The 21,074-nt window shown below is 30.5% G+C and overlaps 1 protein-coding gene across 1 annotated transcript in view; it reads right to left on the reverse strand.

Moving 5' to 3' along the window:
• Positions 1-724: 724 nt before the first annotated feature.
• LOC125077800 (carbonic anhydrase-related protein 10) overlaps positions 725-21,074 on the reverse strand; it is a 28,138-nt gene continuing 7,788 nt past the window's right edge. Inside the window, exons 3-11 of the mRNA XM_047689864.1 lie at positions 15,989-16,039; positions 11,086-11,222; positions 10,324-10,515; positions 6,519-6,614; positions 4,710-4,776; positions 4,420-4,574; positions 1,529-1,660; positions 1,407-1,455; positions 725-857 (exon numbers count right to left, since the gene is read on the reverse strand). Coding sequence (XP_047545820.1) covers positions 835-857; positions 1,407-1,455; positions 1,529-1,660; positions 4,420-4,574; positions 4,710-4,776; positions 6,519-6,614; positions 10,324-10,515; positions 11,086-11,222; positions 15,989-16,039 — 902 coding nt within the window. The 3' untranslated portion in view covers positions 725-834. The remainder of the gene's footprint in view (positions 858-1,406; positions 1,456-1,528; positions 1,661-4,419; positions 4,575-4,709; positions 4,777-6,518; positions 6,615-10,323; positions 10,516-11,085; positions 11,223-15,988; positions 16,040-21,074) is intronic.

Here is a 21,074-nt window from a genome sequence, read left to right on the forward strand (position 1 = left end):
AGTATCATTTAATCAAATAAAAAGACAATATCTATACTTTTTTTTCCAGATAAAAGCCAATTTAAACTCATTACATCTTTTATAGCCATGCCGATATATTTTATTATACATATATATTTATATTCTAACTTATTAAAGCTGTAGATGCTTTACAGCACTATACAAATCTAAATTTATTTATTTATTATAAGTTTGAAACCCATTTACATTTTATATATAAGAATGATATGGCTTAATTTCAATTTTTAAATATGTATATTTAGTTTGATTATTTACTTAGAATGATTATGTAATAAATATAATAGTTCTACCTACGAAATAACTTAATAAGGTCAATAATATTTTAAGATATAAATAAATTATATTAATTTTTATTTTCAAATAAATATATTATAATTATCAGCGGTTTTAGTTATATATTAATAATAAAGGATACAAACCCGTTAACATTGTGTTAAATTTTATAACTAATCTAATTCTATAAGGTACTAAAGTACAATGGATAGACAGCGAGAGGCATGTTCTGAATAATCTATCGGAAAATATCTGTTCTAAATTACAATTTTTCATAATCAACAATAATACACACGAGCCTATAAAATTTCTATAATAATAATTTTATCTAATATATCATAATGTTACTTAAGCGCTATAATTTATAATACATTGTAATACCTACGTAAAGTACACAATTAGCTCTTTTCATAAGCGATATAGTTTAACAAGGCTGTACAAAATTTTATATACAAAGACTTAGAAATTATTATTTTTTCATATAACATGTCTACACATATTACTTCTATATATGAACGCCTACAGTAGCCGAATATTTCTTCAATACTGTGTCCAGCTTTTAGCTGAAAGGGAAATATGAAGATTAATGTAATTTATTTTCAGTCTTCCTATTATAGAAGATATTTTATATTTGCATTTGAATATTTCTGTAACAGTTTATTCAATTTTTAATTAAAACGAATAATATTTATTCTATACGTTATTTTTCAAGTAATTGTTATTTAATGAGTCTATCATTGCAAATTTTATCTCGAACAAGTGGTTAGGAGAGATTTAGGTTCAAATCCGGGCATGTCCTACTGTTTTATTACAGACGGTTGCTTTTCTTTTTTGAGTGTTTTCTATTGAAATTAACTATTAGATAATATGTTACGGATATATTATGATATTCTCATATAATAAGAATGCAAGGATAATTACTTATATTTATATTACTACATTATTAAGGCGAAACGAAAAATAATATGAAACCGACAAAAAATACTCGTGGACTGTATATGACATGTTTAAAATGGTAACTGGGGCTACAGCCAGAGATAAATTAAAAAAAAAACACACACACTATAACGAACGACGATTTAGCTGATGATGATGATTAAAATTAATCATACCTTTATAATGCATATCTCGATGCATGCTGGGACAAGTCTTACCAGGATACTGAAAATAATTTATTTTTTAATATACATTTTAAAACAAAACAAATTCAATTCCTTAAAATAGTTCTAATTACCTTGCTCAAATCAAAGTCAATGTTAGTCCTTACTGCCCTGTGGTGTAGCGGTTGAGGAGGTCTGAAGTTGTTTCCTAGTGGGGCCTTTGGGTGCCTCGCGTCGCCTTGCATCAATCGCCGTAGGGCATGCAGCTAAAGTTACATATAAATTTAATTAACCACACAGTTAGCGGAACACTGACTAACTTTTCAAATTTGCAAAAGAGCTTTATACAACTCTATTTGTGTTAAATGTAAACCGTTTCGCGAGAGATGTATAAATTTCAGTTGTTGCCGTCATAATACGATTCCTATTGCATGTAAATTAGTCGAATTATTTAAGTGAATGATTAACCAAAGTAAAATCGATTACGTAATATTTTGTCCATTTTCATTTTAGTAAATATTTATTTGTATCTTATCGTATTCTATTTCGAAGTACACATTATTTAGCTTAGTACTTATTTGCAAACATTTACCAAATTCCGTGAAACTTTTCAGCATATTAGATCTGAAATTGCAGGTACTGAAAATGTATGCTATTGTTTTCAAACTCATTTGTGTTTCAGGAATAAAACGATTTCAGGTAAATTGAAACTTCTTTTATATATAGTAGTGTTGGTATAGCGGACGCGGCGGGATTAACTGGCCCGGCGCACGCGAGCCGCTATCATTCTCATCGCTGTTTACGCCGTATTAAACCGTTTGATTGTGATTATAGACATCACCTAAAAGCTAAGAATCATAGATTGCTGAAAAGATTCCCTATAGCTCTATTATCATTTAAGCATAATGTTCCACTTTATATATCTTGTGCATGTAATTTGCAACAAAAAGTTTTATTAATCTATATCGTTTTGAGATACGATCAAACAAATTCGAATTTCCGTTTCGATTCGAACAGATTGGAAATCGAAAGTGACAAACTTGGGGAGCAGCGTAAGACTTGGCGAACTAGCCGCAAGATTGCCAGCAGTTTCCACTAGCAGTTAATTTCCCTACCAACAAACGGAAAACATAAACAATGATTTATAATAACAGCCGTACAACGCGGCACTTTCAGTTTACTTTTAACACGTACATAACTCACGGTGGAGTCTTTGTCTAAAGGCGAGGGACGTGAGTTGTTTATTGTAGCATGAGCACAAATGAAAATGTTATTACGCTGGCCTCAACTACGGGCCGGTTCACGGACTTAGCGAGTACCCCACACGCTAGATGTGTCAGCGGCCGGTTATATATCTACTCATACTTTTTATCTGATTAAATATTTTCATTAAAGATATCTAAGCACTTTCCTTTAGATAATATCTAACATGCCTATAATATTATTAGTGAAATTATTTGAATTATTTCTTTTTATCAATGTATAATTTTTTAGATGAAATTGTTTATTTTGTGATTTTATTTTAATGTTTTTCTTCAAACATCTTTTTTGAATTGTCCCCTATTCATAGGGTATTAAGATGATAATTAATATACTAACTGTCTGTCTGGGATCATACTTCAAAGAGTTATTAAACATTTTAAGAACATAATAAAAAACTGAATACATTTCAAAGACCCGTCTTGGTGTTCGAACTCAATGTCTCGAGATCTGCAGGCTTACAAGCTAGTCAATAGGCTATATATATGTTGAGAACTTAATTAAATAAATATGAGTTATAAGGTATATTTAGCTACCCTTCTTAATTTCGAGTGCAAGCCGCAGTCGGGTCTTTGCTTATGAATATTATTACCGTTATACTGATGCATGCAAACATGAGCAGTGAACAGGTTTTCAGTTTGATTTACAAGTACCGGCTCGTATAAACGTAGCAACGTCGAGTTAAAATTTTGAGTAACTTCAGCTTCAAGTATGAAGGGTTCGAATATATGCTGCTATTAAATAACTGTCCGAGCGTTATCGAAATAATTGCTTTGACCTTTAAAAAATAAATAAATTTCCATGATTCTAAATTTAAATACACATGTCATGGCAAGTGTATTTAAATTTAGAATTGACCTTTTATGAATATTCTTAAATATTTAAATGGTATTTTTACATAAGCTTTCATTGTTTAATAAGGCGTGTACAAATAATACGACTTAATCTTAAGTTATGCTGTGTAGTTATGAGGTAGTTAGGATGTAGGCAGGTTCATTAAATATCCAAATAGCTTCGTAGCACGCACGTTCATATATAGTCAATCATTACAGTCACACTTATATCATAATGTATTTATGTTTATATGTTACCGCGAATTATACTAATATATGAACATACAACTACATAGAATTTGAAAGTATATAGGTAAAAGTAATTAAATATTGCTAATTAATTATTTCAATGTAGACAGAGATATAATTTAATCAACCCGGGCGTCATTTTCGTCACTGAATACAAGACGAACTAAATAAATTAATGCTCTGAATATTATCTACTGAGAAGTATGAGACGGAACATATCTACCTCTTAAAGATAAATCACAATAATACTCCAGCTTTGTTATTCTTTAAGAATACTCTTCGTATTTCAATCGTGTAATGTTGAAAACCATTTTGCAGGAGTACGCTGTTTTATTTCGTACGTTTTTTTAATACGTCTTTTTAAAATTGCACGATCGTGTTCGACTATGGTTTCAGAGTTTATTCTTATATTATAATTCCACTTATTAGTTAAACACGTTAACGAATAATGACTGTAAGTAACATGTCGTTTTTGCAATTTGAATGAACCGTTTCTAAAAACTATGACAGATGGCGTTGTCATATTTCAGCCTAATCTTTAACCTTGAACTTGGTTTAACTTTGAACGATATAACGTTGCACGTTGCAAGAAAATGAAACGGACATTCATAGAAAAACCACAAACGTTTATGCAATATATACAATTTATAAGATATCTGTTAAGTTGCAATAGATTAATTTACCTGCTGTTTAGTGATGTAGATGGGTTTGTTAATAATGATCCATGTAACAGTCTCGTAGCAGGCGGGCGCAGTGGTGGAGCCATCGTATGTCATATAATAGTCCGTGTCGGGCAGTAACCCTCGGACAGACAGACGGTTGACTGGCATTTCTGCCCCTAATGAAATATAATTATTTGGTTTATTCGAGTAGCTTTAGATATTTCTATTTTATATTTTATCTATCATAGTGTTCTTGAATTGAATTATTCATTCAAAAAAATATTAATTGATATTTAATAGAGTGATTATACCTCCATATTTTATATTTTCTAATTCCTCTGTTAATATTCTGAGTTCTGGATTTGACAAATCACCAAGCTGCAATAAAAAAGCAAAAGTTTTAAAACAATTTTAGACGTAATTATTTTTTAACCTTAATTCGTAATTAATCAATTTACATGTGAAGTGGATATTGATATAATTTACATTACTAATTGCATATTGAATGTCATATTAATTTAGGATAATTACATCAAAGCAAACAGAATCATCTAGCTCATGAGTTAAATTTAGTATTAAGAGAAAAATAAACAAACGTCATGAACTTGAATAGTAAATATACCGCACGGAATTCAATTATTATACAAACAAGTTATGGGAGAGTTAGAGACTCGTAGGTAACTCAGTAGATAGCCGTGTGAAAATCGCTGGCTTTTGCATGTTTCATATAGCGTGCTAGCTTGTGGAAATATGAACGTACTCGCAAACGCCCCTTGGGACAACAGTCTGCCTTCATTAAGGACTCGTAAACGATCGAATAGTTTATAACGCTACAGGAAAACTGTCTTGCAAACAGTATAAAATCCACGCAACTAATTAATTGTGAACACTGGATTAATTGTGAACGTAGTCAAGGATAATATTAGCACGTAGTATTTCTTACTTGACCTTTATTCGGTTTTGATTGTGAATATATAAACATATATCTTTCGTATAAATCAATGTGACAAATTAGATTTTTTTTTTAAGATCACTGCAACAGATTTATTTATTAATTATATTATTATAAGTATTGAGTTTCTTGCTAGTTTATTTCAGTAGAATCGATATTCCGAAACAGTGTTAGCTTTTGATTTACAATTTATATTTATTAGCATTTGTTTTGTTCTGCATTATCAAACAATCTGCTAAAACGCATTCCACCTAGTATTGGGAATTTAAGAAAACTTCGAGTATTGGATTTGGAAGGAAACAAAATTGAAGTGCTATTATTTTGGTCATAAATTATTCTTATTTAATTTATTTAGAAATACGTGTCCGAATAATACAAACAATGAAACAGTGGGTAAATTAAAAGTCTTTAAGGGTCGAACAGTTGAAAAACTTAAACAAAAAGTTTGGGTAACTATTACATCATATTTTTGTTTCATGCTATTAACATTAAGGATATTAAAACAAAAGGATAAGGAACATTAAGGATATTAAATTAACACTTAATAAATATCCATTCGTGTTTTTTTTTTCTAGATTATTTGGTAAATCTAAAGAAAATAAAAGTAAAAATGTATAGTTTAGTCTTACGTTCATAACTTCAGCATAATATTTGTTAATGTTTATTTTCGTTATTGTACAATACTTGTCGTATCTGGTAATATCGAATATACGAATTATTTATATAAGAAGTAGCGAAATTCATGTCGAATTTAAAATGAAACAAAGGAAACTAGAAATTCATATAACTATCATATAGAATGAAGTTATTATTGAGAGAAATATCGTTGTAAGCGATCCATATTTTTATATCATAGTTCAGACAGTTCTTAATTTGAACTAATAGCTTCAGCTAATCCAATGCCGCGCAGAAAATTCCAATTTACTTAATTAACTACCCCAGTTTGGGTGGAAGCGATGGATAGGTGCGGCCCATTGATAACAGTTCATCGATAACAACGTTAAGCCGCATTTCACTGTGAATAGATAACAAATAATTTGTTCCTTTTTTTTTTAAATTATTACGGCTGTAAAATTTGCTTCCTAAAATTTAAATATGGAATTTTTACACGTCAATTTATTCTGATTTATAACAATATTATTTTCAATAAAATTGAATATTAACTTACCTGTAATAGTAAAGATATTGATACAATTCCTTGAGCTTTGTGTAGAGCTTCTGAGAAATTCGAATAGAGCTGTGAATTGAAACCAAATATTTGAATCTGCAACAAAGTTGAAAAGATTTATTTGAAATATTTAATTACATTATAAAATAAAATTAGCTATTCCATCACAATAATGGGATTTAAATTAGAAGCTAATACAATTTGTACGAGTTAAAATAAAAAAAACAAATGTTTATTCAATATCTCGACCCTTACGTCGTCATTAAATCCACGCCACCAATTTTGGGAACTAAGATAATGTGATCCTTAAACTACGTTTTTTTTAATGAGCCAACTATGTCGATGATCCAGCACATTTATATTATAAACATATATATACATAAGAATGGTACTAGAACATTCCCACTGCTGTGTAGATTATGACAGTGAAAGAAGCATAAAAATCGGTCATATAGTTATGAAACAATCGCGTGCTTACAATGATACGAAGGAAACAGAGACACTTCCTTTTTTTTTTGCACTCGGTTATGCTAGAACTTAATATAAACGCTGAGAGATATTTTTGTAGGTATTATAAAATCTCGATTCAATATTATATTCAAAATATTTATAACAAAAAAACCCTTTCCTTAATAAAGTGCGTGGATAAAAATATAAATCCTTTCAAGAATAAGCACATGATTTTGGATTTAACGTGGCTGTGTAAGAATTTGTCACATAAATAAACAGGAGGTACGCTTGAGTTGACTCGCAGTCGTTCTTCGGGATTACATTAGGGATTTGGGCGCCTCGAGGGGAACGCACGGCCTATGTGTGAAAACATCTGTTACGTTTTCTTTGTTAAGTTTCTACAAAAAATCGTTCGTATTACCAATAAATCCATGAAACGATTTATAAATAAATTAACTCAGACATATATAATGAAACGTTGGATTACTTCGTTAGCTTAGAAGGTAATTTATGAGTGGCAAACATGTAAGACTTGAATACACTTATTCAAGTCCGAGGTGCTTCGTTACTTCGTCGTAACACGCATCGCGTATGATAATTATTGCTAAGAGTATATATAATACAACCGTTTTAGTTATTTTACAATGCATTAACCTGTCAATGTAATAGGTCATTAAGAAATTGTAGGTACTCAATACGTTTGAACAGTAAATTGCGTGCGTTCGTAGTGTGTTGGCGTAGCGTATAATTTAGAAGCGTATTTATTGTAGGTGTAAATGTTTGCATACGTGTGTTGCAATCAATTAGTGCGCATCTTCCCTCTGTTTACTTGGTGAACTTAGACGTGCCTACAATATTCCGATGAATATCGACTAATTATATAACAAGGGATATTGGTTTTCGAATGGCCTGTGTTTTGCTCGGCCTGGCCGTGTGTTATACATATTGACGATAACGGCAAAGAGATTTCCGTCCGATGAAGAGAAAATGGACGTAGATAGAAAAGTTATAAGTAACCGATATAAAATGATCAAGAAAGACAGAGATAGATATAATTATTATGTTAGTAGTAAATACTACTCAATCCTTCTGAGATTATTTTAATCATAAATTAATATATATACTTATATATATATTTTCTCACAATATATTATTTTGTTACATATAATTAGCGTAATTTGTGGATAAATTCACGATATATATGTTGGTGATTATGAGGTTCGCTTTAGTCAATCACACTACGTACTTATAAGAGCGGTTGAGTTTGTTGAATTTAATTGCAGATATAATGATAATAGCCTTAATATGAACGCAGCCTACAGTATTATAGTTTGTTTATTAGTGGCTATTTAATAGTGGCTTAATAGGTCAGCATAGATGAAAATCACCTGTCCGAATGCTTTTCAGGTGAACATAATATAACTGTAACAGATGTACTAAAGCTTTGAATGGTAAATTTGTAAATTCCCAAAATGCCTATAGAATCGTCAGCCATGGTTTATATTTACCTTTTGTAGATAATTCAAAGTAATCACTTTTATTAAATCAATTTATTGGTTGCTTTCGAAATTTTGTGTAAATAGTAATAATTATTGGTGTATATATACATATATGTACTAGCAGTGTAGACATTATTCAGGAACTAAATGAGTTTGTAAGTATAAGAAACTTTTGGTCAAGTTACCAATAGAATTGCACATATCACACACACACACACACACACACACAAACAAAACATTTGTCTTGGATAATTCAGCTTATTTATTATAATTTAGGGACAGTTTCCCTATTATCCACAAAAACTTATCAAAGTTCTGAACTTATTACTCCTAATAAAATTTTAAAAATATAGAGAGTAGTTTTAACACTTTACAAGTTTCTGTAAACTATAAATAATCCAAACCTGAGTATACCCGATACCAAACATCTTGCCTGCGTGATTAAGGGTAACACATTAATTATTTGGATTAATTGGTACCATCTTTTAATGTAAGAACAGGTAGGTAACAAATGTACCCAACAATTATGTAGTAACATCAACGAAGCGGTTATATAAAAAATAATTACTAAATTCCAACAATTAGAACATTGATTAAATAAATACATATATATAATTATAGAGACAGAAAAATATTTTTTTTTTATTATTTATACTTTTGATGCTTAAATGTTAAATTCCCATTGAATTTCATATTTTAAGCATTTAAAATTTCCTGCCCAATTTAACCATTTCAGAGGTGATGTATTTTCAATAATGCGGTAACAGCTGTCTTTTAATCATAAACAGAAACCTAAATACCGTTTAACATATTTTTAAATTAAAAATTACATACTTTTGTACAAACTTTCACCCTAAGTTTCATCCTCTGAAGTGATGAATTTAAAAATAAAGTGTCTTAAAATGAGCCTAGATATCGATTTTTCTCAGCGATGAATCTTGAATAATCTTTTCTAAGACTTCACTTACATTACCGTAAGAATTCATGTATAAAATTTCATCCTTTTAGGTCCACTGGCTTAGGCTATACGTACGTATTGTCTGTCAATAATTTTAAAATTATCTTAGGTAGAAAATATCAATAGAATAGTGTAAGTATAATTAGTTTTACTTTTAATTATCTTTTTGGGGGTGGGTATACGTATTAGAATAACCGACTACATTTTTTTTCTTCAAATTAATTGTAAGTTTTTGCAATCAAAAAAATATTTTTCTAAATCATAAAAAATAAAAATAAAAAACCTGAGATTTTATTTACACGACTCATCTGCTATCAATTAAAGCACGTAATTAAAGACATAAATGTGTGTTTGCGTATACATGTATACTTACTTATGTATATAGTGTAGGTATGTATGTAATTGTTTTCATTTTCGTTGATTTTAAGTTCATTTTGAATATTCATTTACTAAATTTTACTTATTGTAGATATAGATAACGGATATATATATTTTTTATTCATTTATTTGACAACGCCAACAAGTAGTACAACAAAAATAAACAATAGACCAAAAGTCATCATAAGTAATAGAGGTAATTGCCTACTTTTTTACAGTTGCTCTAAAATTACTTGAAAAGTCAACACTGTAAAAATTATAAAAAGTTAATTGATAAAATAAAACATTATTATAAAATTAAAAATAATATAATGAGATAACAGAGAACAAATATAGTTTTTTTTTGTCAAAATATTAAAAATAAGTTGAATAAAATAAACGATTGTGAATTTAAATACATTAATAGAATTTGTAAAATGTCATAATGGATTGCTATTGGATATTGTTCCGGTGTGTATTATTTTTGATTTGCTTACAATGTATGTTTATTGTAAATTATTATTTACATAAATAAACTTACCTCGGCAGGGAACGAATATCCGTTGATAGCATGTTCAGATCCAAATTGATCGTGTAGTCCATAGTGTATGTGAATCTCATGAAATTGGTATTTATAAGAGAGAGGTCCGCCAGTGATGTTGATATGATGACGAGTCTCGTTCTCCACGGTGAAGATGACCGAATGGCCCGTGTTGCTGATCAGACCATTTATCTGTTCATATAACTTTTCATTAGCTCATACTTGAATTAACTAATATATATAAGTTTTAATATTAACGATATAATGTTTTTGAGTGCTTTCGTTGCTTAAATAGATTTGAAGGGTTTTCTAATACTACAATACAGAGTTAGTTTTTAGATAAAAATATTACTTATATGGTTTATGCAAAAAATGCAAAGTAACATTGGACTTATATTATTATTAATTAAAGATATAGTAGGTATTCGAATATAGTAGGTAGGTATAGTAGGTGTAGGTATAGTAGGTATTCAAAAACCGTTTTTTTTTTAAATAAATGTCAAATCAAGGCGTAATCTTAAGAGTTTTTACTCTGACTAACAATAAGTAAGTGTAATAATTTCTATATTTGAATTTAAATGCTAGAATTTATATATTTTGGCTATAATAACTTAAAATTACATATTGGAATTTGATTTTATGTAATATTAAATCTGCATTATAAACTTTTGAAATTCGTGAAACGTCTTGTCATTAAAAAGACAGAGCGTTACAATATTAATAAAATATTAAATATTATTTATAGTATATAACAAAACCTACTCTATGTTTATCTATATGCAGAAATCGAAGATTGGGATCGAATAGCAGCTTTTCCGGTTCGAGGTTGACCGGGGACTGCCTGCGCCCCTTGTTGCATAGCGACCACTCGGGGTTTATGAGACCCCAGAACGCTGGACCTGTGGAAATAAGATTCATTAGCCCACGTAAATTGATTTATTAAGCTGTGCATCGTGACTATATTACTTCGTCAATTAAGAACTTAATTGGTATATAAAATTTACTAATAAACTGTAACAAAAATATTAAATGAAATGTTACCGACATTATTAATATTGATTTTGGACACAGATATATAGTTACGAACATCGAGGATATTTATTTATTGTTTGCACTGTGTTATACATGCATAAAATAAATTATCAGATTGTTCAAAGTGGCAGCAGGTACAATGGCAAATTGGTGGCCTTTATAGACATACTCGTACTGCCGTCGGATGTCACGGTAGCCAGCATACGTAAACGATCCCGTAGTGTCGCTCAAAGACGCAGAGGGTATCGCAGGGCTTAGTGGATACAAACCGAGTTAAAACAGGCGGACTTAACCCAAGCTACCTATAGTATCTAGTTTTTTATGTATGTAGATATATAATATGCTTGTAATGTGTATAATTATAAAACTACAATGAATAGCGAAAAATATTCAATGGCAACTCGGGGCCATATTTAACAATAAACAGTAGTCTTGTTTTTCTTTACTTTATTTATGTTCTTTGTATTCGAAATGTAATAATATATTACGATGTTTTGATTCACAGCATAAATTCCTGTTAAATTTATAAAATAAGTTTAATTTCGGATATATCAACAGCAACGCTGAATTGTTTAATGAGAGAATCAAAACAAATTGAAAGGGAGTATTATTATAAAATATATCGTCAAATAGTGGGTGTTCAGCATGACGTGTTCGGTGTACCTAGCATGTTTCATGCCTACGCAGTCCGCTGTAATCAGTTGAAACCAAAATGTTCTGTTAATTATTGTACTGTCAAAGCGTCATAAAGGCGCATTCACACGGTGACCGCAAGCAATTAAAAATAGTGTTTTATGTATCATAATACGAATAATCGCTAACATATATTTCATCCATGTACAAATATTATTATTTCTAATTGCTTCGCCCGACTCTGGTAATAAAATCAAGTTAACGTTCATATTCGGTATTTCAATATGGAGAAAATTGTACGAAAGTGGCCAAAGTGCTTTGGATAGCGTTCACGTTTTTATTATTTATGACCTTGAAAATTGCACGAGTAAGCCGGCGCAGTGGTTGCGGTCACGCCTACTTTATGGCCACGCGTTAAGTGTGTTTTTTTGGCATCGGTTTTATGAAAGATAAAAAGGGGCCAAAGAATATTGCGTTGTGTTAATTAAATTCTACTTGGGAATTACAACGAACATATTCATTTTATTAGTAGTTTTATATAGCACGAAAAAGGCCCTTAAAGAAAGTTTTAATGACAATATACAAAAAAATAAAAGTACATTCCAAAAAATTTAAATGTATCTATAAAACACACGATTTTGTATAGTCCTTTAGATAGTAGCAATAGTTTCGCCAGGGCCGGATTTAGAGGACGCCACAACCGGGGCCCTCAAAAGAGAGGGGATCACTCAATATAAATTTAAAAAAACATAATCAAAAAAATAAATCGTAAACCATTTTAATATAATATATGCACAGTTTTTTACTATTACTGACATTTTTAATATTACTGTCATTTTAAGTGTTCCTATACGAAATAGAAAAGGGAAAAAAAATAAAAAAAAAGTCTGTAGACAAATTACTGTGTGCCTGATAGGCAGAAATTAAATTATTTAATTTGAAAAATAATAATTAGGGCCTCACTGCCCTGCCCTGCTAACAGTGGGTGGTCTTTGGGCCTCTTTGCCTCAAAATCCAGCCCTTTATGACCTAGCTTTACATTTTAATTTTTAACATTTCATAATCGTTTAAAAGGTTTTAAAGGTTCGAAATTCAACAAATAAATTATAAAGTTTAAGTTCGTAAATAGTCCAACTTGAATAAAATACACGCTGTTTTATACTGCAAACATAAAAATAAAAAAAACATTTATCTAATTACCTAAAAAGTATCACATAACAATTACTTAAACATTGCGACCAATACAACCATGAATTTGTATTAGTTGTACAAACAGCGGCGCAGCGGTTGTGGTGGTATTCACTTTATAGCTTGCAGCTACTATAGGTTAGGGTAAATTTTTTTGGCACTGTTCACGTAGCTGTGGATAAAAACTGTAATTACGTCAGCGACAGTGTTCTCACTACACTATTAGAGGAAATGTGACCGCAAACCGCTTGCTACCTCCCTAATCTTTTTTTAAACACTAATTGCAACGATTTACGTATACGTCATAATTTATAAGGGTATTTTTTTTATTTTTCGTTAAGTTTATGTCTAAGTACAAAATAATGGGTATTTTTATATTATTTGAATAGTCTTTAAGTTTATATATATTGCTGATATTTAAGCATATATGTTTTATTAAAAACAGCATAGATATTAATTGTAAGATAAGCTTTCGTTTACAAATATGGTTGAGAAAAATTAAAGCATAATAATAAAATAAAAAATAATAAAAAGTTAAGATACGAGACAAGCTAATAACAAAATTAATTTATACAAAAGAGATGGAACATGGGATAATATCGGAATGCCATTACAGTCATAGCAAATGTTATCAAAAAAGAGAGGCAAAGTATCGTAAGCACGATTACTAATGGGCTTGAATATTAGGAGGGATGGGGCTCTAACGCACGCAACATCGATTCTGGACTTCGAAAACCACGGCCAATGTTTGGACAATACATTTTAACTTTGGTTTGCTAATCTACTTAATTTTAATTTTATCTGTTAATTTATTGAAAAAATGGGTTGTGGATTTAAAATTTTGTGTATTTTTGACTGTATGATTAGAATTACTTGGATGATGAATCGGCATATAGAGTCAAAGATAATCTTGGCATAAAATATTGACAGAAAAATTCGAATGATAAAATTCAAGTAAGACCATAATATGAAATATCTGTAGCCGAGTGATGCGATAACACACCTCACAATTTTGCGAGTAACGCAATATGAATGCAAGATAAATCGCCCGTATAAATTTCATGTCACGTAAACTGGCAAAAATGTTATCGGCACAGAGAAATTGATACGGTTCACAAACGAAATATTTTCGGATTTGGGGTAGGTCATTCGATTGAGATTTTCAATGTGACCCCAGATCAACAAACGTGTAATGGCCCAATGGTTCCGTACCTTTACTTTGTTGATCGAAAGTTAATTGGTTTCAAATAACTACGTTATGTAACATGATAATTGACCCAGTAAGTCAGTATACTGTAAGAATAAATTAATGAAATTTAAAACAATAATTTTATTATTAGTTATATAAACTACCCATATCATGTTCGTTTATATGTATAATAATACCGACCTACTGCTTTAATAAATATAGAGCTCTATCTGTTACGAGTAGAAAGCTCACATCGTTCAGTTGCTGTGTTATTAATGCATTTTCTCAAGACGACTCCTTCAGTGAACGACTTATATATTTCGAACCAGCATTAAAACGTGTGTTGTGCCCGGTCATTTAAATTCAATTGTATTTTTATGGAGCTATTTCAACTAACCTACAATTAAATTCAGTCAAGTAATTACAATATGATCATTACATTTATTGTTAAAATAATAATAATTAAATAAAACATTATTTATGTTTATTTCAGCCACGCGGTTTCAAATGAGCTGAATAGAGTCAATTTATCTCAATCCGTGGGTGCCGTTAAAGCTCACTAAGGGGTTTTTTGTGAAGCGCACCCATTAACCGAGTACGTAAGTGCATCAACTATATTTTTTTCATTATAAATAGGTAGTTGGACGTTTAAATGAGCCACTTCATGGTAAGTGGTCACCACCATCCTTAGACATTCAAGCTGTAAGAAATCATGTATAATTGTTAACTAAGATGTTACCACTCACCCTTCTGGTCTAAACAAGCAGAATACGACAATACTAAGTTTTACTGTTTGTCGGTAATAGGTGGTACCTACCCAGAAGTTTTTTTCTCGAAATTACCGAATCTACTAATCACCATTTTGGTGGTTAGTAGATATCGCTCACACAAACAAAAACATTCCCAAGGAGAGTTAACGCCAGACAGGTGGGTGTATGAAAATGTCTGCGAAATTATTTCCATGGCGTAAAATTCTTCACACACTGTGTCGATTCCAAGTAAACGGAATAAAGATGAGAATCGCTAACATAAAATTCAATGATTTGAAGAAGCGAATCAATATCAATTTACAGAATTTAATATAAAATTAATAATTTGTTATTACATGCTTTGCTTAATTTTCATTTTATTGTGCTTATAAAATATTAAATATTAAATACAAATAATTATATTCAAAATAATGATAATCTGACTTAAATAATAAATATTTACTTGGAATAAACTCATAACGATCGTTTTGAATTTGCCTTTTTACGAATAACATTTTCCGAATGTGTGAAATTAAGTAATTAATTTATTTAGTTTATCTGGCACGTAATGTCAACATATTAATAAGTAATAATTATATAACATAAGATGCGTACATTACATACTCTATACTAATATTATAAATCCGACAGTAAACTAGTAACTCTGTCTGTTACTTCTTCACTCTTAAGCCGCTGAACCGATTAAGATGAAAACCGGTATGGGAAGGACATAGCTATTTTTTTATTCACCCTTAGACTAGAGTTAAAATGGAAGATGATGGCTGATGTGCCATAAATAAAGTTTTACAAATTTTCGTGGGTAAAGCCGTAGGTTTAGCTAGTAATAAATATAATATCAAAGTATCGTGCTCACCTGAAATGCCGTCGTAGGTCCACCATTCCTCCCAGCTGACGCCGCTGACGGCTGCAATCAAAACCAAGTCTAATTAACTGCACTTTCGTTATGAACATTGCTCTTAACATTTCTTGTATAACCTTTGTTTTAATACAATTTACATTTTCTGACTTAAATAAGTTAAAAAGTATTACGTCCTCACAACTTTACTTAAGTTTAATTATTATTATTTTTGTAATTGTAGTAACAACTACTTCGTAATATAATTTTGTATATTTTGTTAGAAAACTGGTTTGCACATTTTTTGTTTTGGATTTATTAATTAATTATATAATACTCCGTTATGCGATTGACTAAAAACAATGAAATAAAACATAGAAAATGTATACAAAAAAAAAAACAATCACAAAATGAACTCTAAATTTATTTTGATGTGTGCGAAATTTCTATTTCACTTTTACTTTACTAACAAACAATCACAATGAAATGAAATAAATAAGCCAATGACGCGGAAAAGCGGTCTTCTTTCGAAACAAAACATTTTCCTTGACGAGGCGATGTTGTACACTTCAATTGTTCTCAAATCGTTATGTCGATTATTTTGCCGCCTTTTTGTTTCCGAAACAATGTGCAAAACATAAAAGTGTCCGTTATTGTTTTTGCATTAAAACGTATGACATAATTCATGTTTTATAATTATAATAGAGTTTTATTTTTTAAATACCATCCCGTAATATTAGTTAATTTTATTATTATTGTGGCAACTTTCCGTGACTCACCACTCCAGAGCAGAGATAAAATTAAAACACGAATAATTTTTACCTTAAAAACGTAAATATTTCAACTTCACGGACTACACCAACTCACGAGAGACGGATTTTCAGGAGATTAAAATTTCTAATTTGAGCGTTCTGAAGTTCTCTTAATTAAGATTATAGAATTATGATACTCATAATATTTCGGAGCAATTAATTCAAAAATACTTAAAATGAGATTCTTATACCGTAATTATCTAAGAAGTTGCTTTTCTTGTTACAAGATATTCTCACTTAACGGACGGTGGATAATTGTCTTAACAAAGCTGTAATTAATGTTTAATTTGATTACAGTTTCGTAGTGCATTATTTCCGCCGCAGAATACAAAATAATAACTGAAATAGCAAACAAATTTCAAATATATAAGCGATATCCATCGTAGTACATATCCCAAAGCGTACAGTTAAAATGTATACCAATCTCGAACTTACTCGATACACGCCTGATTTATGCTTTTAATTTAAATTTTTGCATTCGCCAGGCGAAGTTCGCCACGGACGCGCCGCCTGCATTGCAAATATATGTCGCAGTCGAGTCGAGAGATCGTTTCCAGTTTCGATTCGATACAGCTTGAGCGAACTGTCGACTTTTAATCTTTTAATGCTACTCAACAAACTTTTGCCTCACGGAATACGTTCACGTTTATTTCAGTTAATAATATGTTTCGAGTAACTGTTTTCGCAGTGAATTAAAGTTTGTGATTGGAACGATTTCGTAAATTACTTTAACCTTTTAGACGCAGTGCTGACGTCACTATTAGTTGTGTAAGGTTCGTTACGATAACTAATGACTTTTTCATTGCTTTGTTATACAAGAGCGTGGATAACATTAACCAAGCTTACGAGCCTACGAGCCCAGTGAATACAGCTCACAGCGGCTTAAAGTAACTTTACCGCCGAAAACGACACCTGGGGCAGCAGGCACATTGTAGGAGATCTATGAAATACTAAAATTTGCTTAATTAAAACACACGACATATTATGTTTTACTATAAACATACTATCGACATATATTGCCGATGACGAGTGACACAATGTTTCTATACGAAAGAATTTCGTCAGATTATTACACTTGGTATATTTGAAAATTAATTCATACTCAAGATTACTTCCAGAGACTTAAAATAAATACTTTTAAATTATTCCGCATTTCGACTCGTTTAGTACTGCAAATGCTCTGAAACAAACATAAGATTGAATTCTTATGCATTGTTGCATTTTGCAGACGCGATTGCTACGTGACGGAGGAAAGTGCCCGCCTGGGAGATGCCAGTCAGCGTCTGTTTTGTAGTCTTAACTCTCGACCGAGTCTGCAAGACAGAGCGCCGGTTCTACCCAAGGGAATACGAAATTATTTTGTATGGAAGAATTAGATTTCCTTCGGAAATTGAGGCTATACCTTAACTTTTAAGTGAATAAAATTTATAACGATACAAGCGCAGAAAAACGATCAACCATCGAACAACAATATTTCAATGGCATTGATGTCGCAATCAAATGTTGAAAACGTGAGCAATTCGCAGCCGACGAACTCCACAAAGAGCTTCAACCATGCATCGGAAATGAATCAGTTTCCGTTTTGAGTGGGGCATATGATATATCTCACCAACAAAGCGCAATCCAATATAGACTCTAAACTATACGCAAAAATGTTCGAACTAGAAATCTTAACTGAATGGAAACAAGAATAGTCAGGGACATATCGAACGTACTTATTCGTGCATTTTAAATTCATAGTGTAAGTTCGTGAACATTCGAGAATTAAAAGTAATTTAATTTAGTTTTGCACTTGCTTTTTGTGCCATGGGGTGCATGTTAAAGCGCTTTGCTGAATAAGTTAAAGTTTGTAACATTTCAAGTAATGGCGACTTTACGAAACAGCGAGTCACAACGGAAGGAGAACAATTTTATTGACGTATGAAATAAATAAAATCACGTGGAAAATAGGCTATTTCACGGTGCATTGAATGTTCTGTGCGTGGCAAGTGCAGCTAGCGATGAATCCTTATCGTCGGCACCCGCGGCGCAGTGCAAAGATTGCATTGACGCGTATAATTGTAATAGGTATTTTAATATCACTCGATTGGAAAGGAAACAAAAGATCGAATAATGCTCTTTAGATTAATTTGAATAATTATAACATGGTAAGCCTTAAACATGTTTAATAAGCGATTGATTAAGTGATATTTGGAATAATCATAAATAAATACATACATAACTAAGTCTATTGTAATATAATAATGATTTGAATATGACAAGAGACTTTTTTTTAATAATTGTCTTGTTTGAATAAAGCCTTGATTTTTAAAGCAATATTATTCATTTCATATTTTACGTCATAAATATTTCGATCTATTAATAAAGAGATTATTTTAAATATCAATATAAAACATCCAGCAAGTATCGATATCGTACAAAAAACGTATAATATAATAAACGTATAACGTATAATATTCGTCTTCTAGGTAAGCCGTGTGTGTTCGGATTTTGGATTTTTTCGTATTCTTAGATTAAAAAAAAACAAATAGTTTATCAAAATATTTCATCAATATAAATAAATCGATAAAATATATACGAGTATGTCTCATTTCGAAAATTAATATTACTATGTCATCGGACTTTTGCGTCCGGTACGGACGGTGATTGTTTGAGTTACAATCTACTTGTTATTCATTTTTTGTCTATAAAAAGTTAATTAAGGTTGTCCTTTATTTCGTTCTTTAATTAATTATACAGTTTGTAAATCTGTTCTATAAATTCTTATATTTCCAGATATTACAGCTTGGTTTAAATGAAGTCCATTATTTTTGCATAAGCACTGACAAATTAAATTTACTTATGGAAAAACTTAGTTAAGACTTAGGTTTATATTTTCATTAAAATTTATTAATTAAACTAAAATAAACAAAAAGTTTCTTAATTTATAATTTGTTGTGGTTTTTTTTTAATCTTACTATTTTAAAACAGCAACGAGAAGTCATACTCTTGTTTCAGTCAGTTAATAAATATAGTTACTAAATATGAAATAACTTGAATTGTTTTTTTAAATTAAAATAGCAAATCAGTTTTAGACGTTATAGTGTTTTAATAACTAGAAATTATTACAAGAACAATATTCAGTGAAGCAAAGTTAAATTAAAGTCGTATGCGGATTTGGCGTCGGTTCGCCTGAGCTTAAGGCCGGGCACCTGCGCCCTGGTCCCGACCTACCAGTGAAAACACAATTTGCGGTGCGCCTTTTGTGACTCCTGTTTACTTTTATGCAATTTATTTTTCGTGTTTATGTACGTTGCACGAGCATTCATTCAAGCTTTTCTCTAATTCGCCAGATGGTCACCGCTGTTAGGATTTCTAAACATACGCCGTTTTGTCTTTTGAGGTTTTATTAGATTAACGACGGCTCTTATAAATATATGTTTAATTTGAATTCTGTATATATCATATTCACAAAATAAATAAATAATAATGTATTTACTTCTTAATATTCTTGTCTATTAAATAACTAATCTATCCATAAACTATACATAATTTGTGTTTCTGTTACTAAAAAAGGTGCATATAAACTTAGCACTAGTGTGTATTAATGTAATTTAAATAGTTAATATTTATTGTATTACCTTAGTATAAAATAAAACGGCAACTAACTTTTTGCATCAAGATCGCTTACAAAAGCAATACAATGTTTCAACAAAATAAATTTATCGAAAATCTGTATGGAAAATCTTTTAGTATCAGAGTTCATAGCAATTCTATTTATTTTTAACAGTTCATTTTTGTATTTCGCAATATGATTTAGTCGTATACATCGGAATACATAAGAAATCATTGAGTCATTATAAAATTATTAGCTCTTGTGACTTTTAAACGGATATCACTTGTAGTTAGGTTTGTGCAAGCCCGTCTGGGTAGGTACCACCCGGTCATCAGATTTCTCTTTTCTATTAATCGGTTTGATGGATGAATCAGACAATGTAACATCTTAGCTCCCTAAGTTGGTGGCGCAATGGTGTGATGTAAGGAATGGTTATTATTTTTTAGTCAGCGTCAATGTCTATGGACGGTAGTAACCTCTTACGATCAGCTATTACATAATATATTTACAAACAGACTTTTAAATGTATAAAACATTAATAACACACATTATTGCTAAAATCAATGGCTATAAAAAATCGCGATACATGAGAGTATATTATATTTATATACGTTTTCAATACGTACAGTCGATACTTCTTGGTTTATTTACAAATAAATTATAGCATTAAAACTGCTTTAAACTAAACCTTTTAAGC

The sequence above is a fragment of the Vanessa atalanta genome, chromosome 4 (assembly GCF_905147765.1).
Source record: "Vanessa atalanta chromosome 4, ilVanAtal1.2, whole genome shotgun sequence".
NCBI lineage: Eukaryota > Metazoa > Arthropoda > Insecta > Lepidoptera > Nymphalidae > Vanessa > Vanessa atalanta.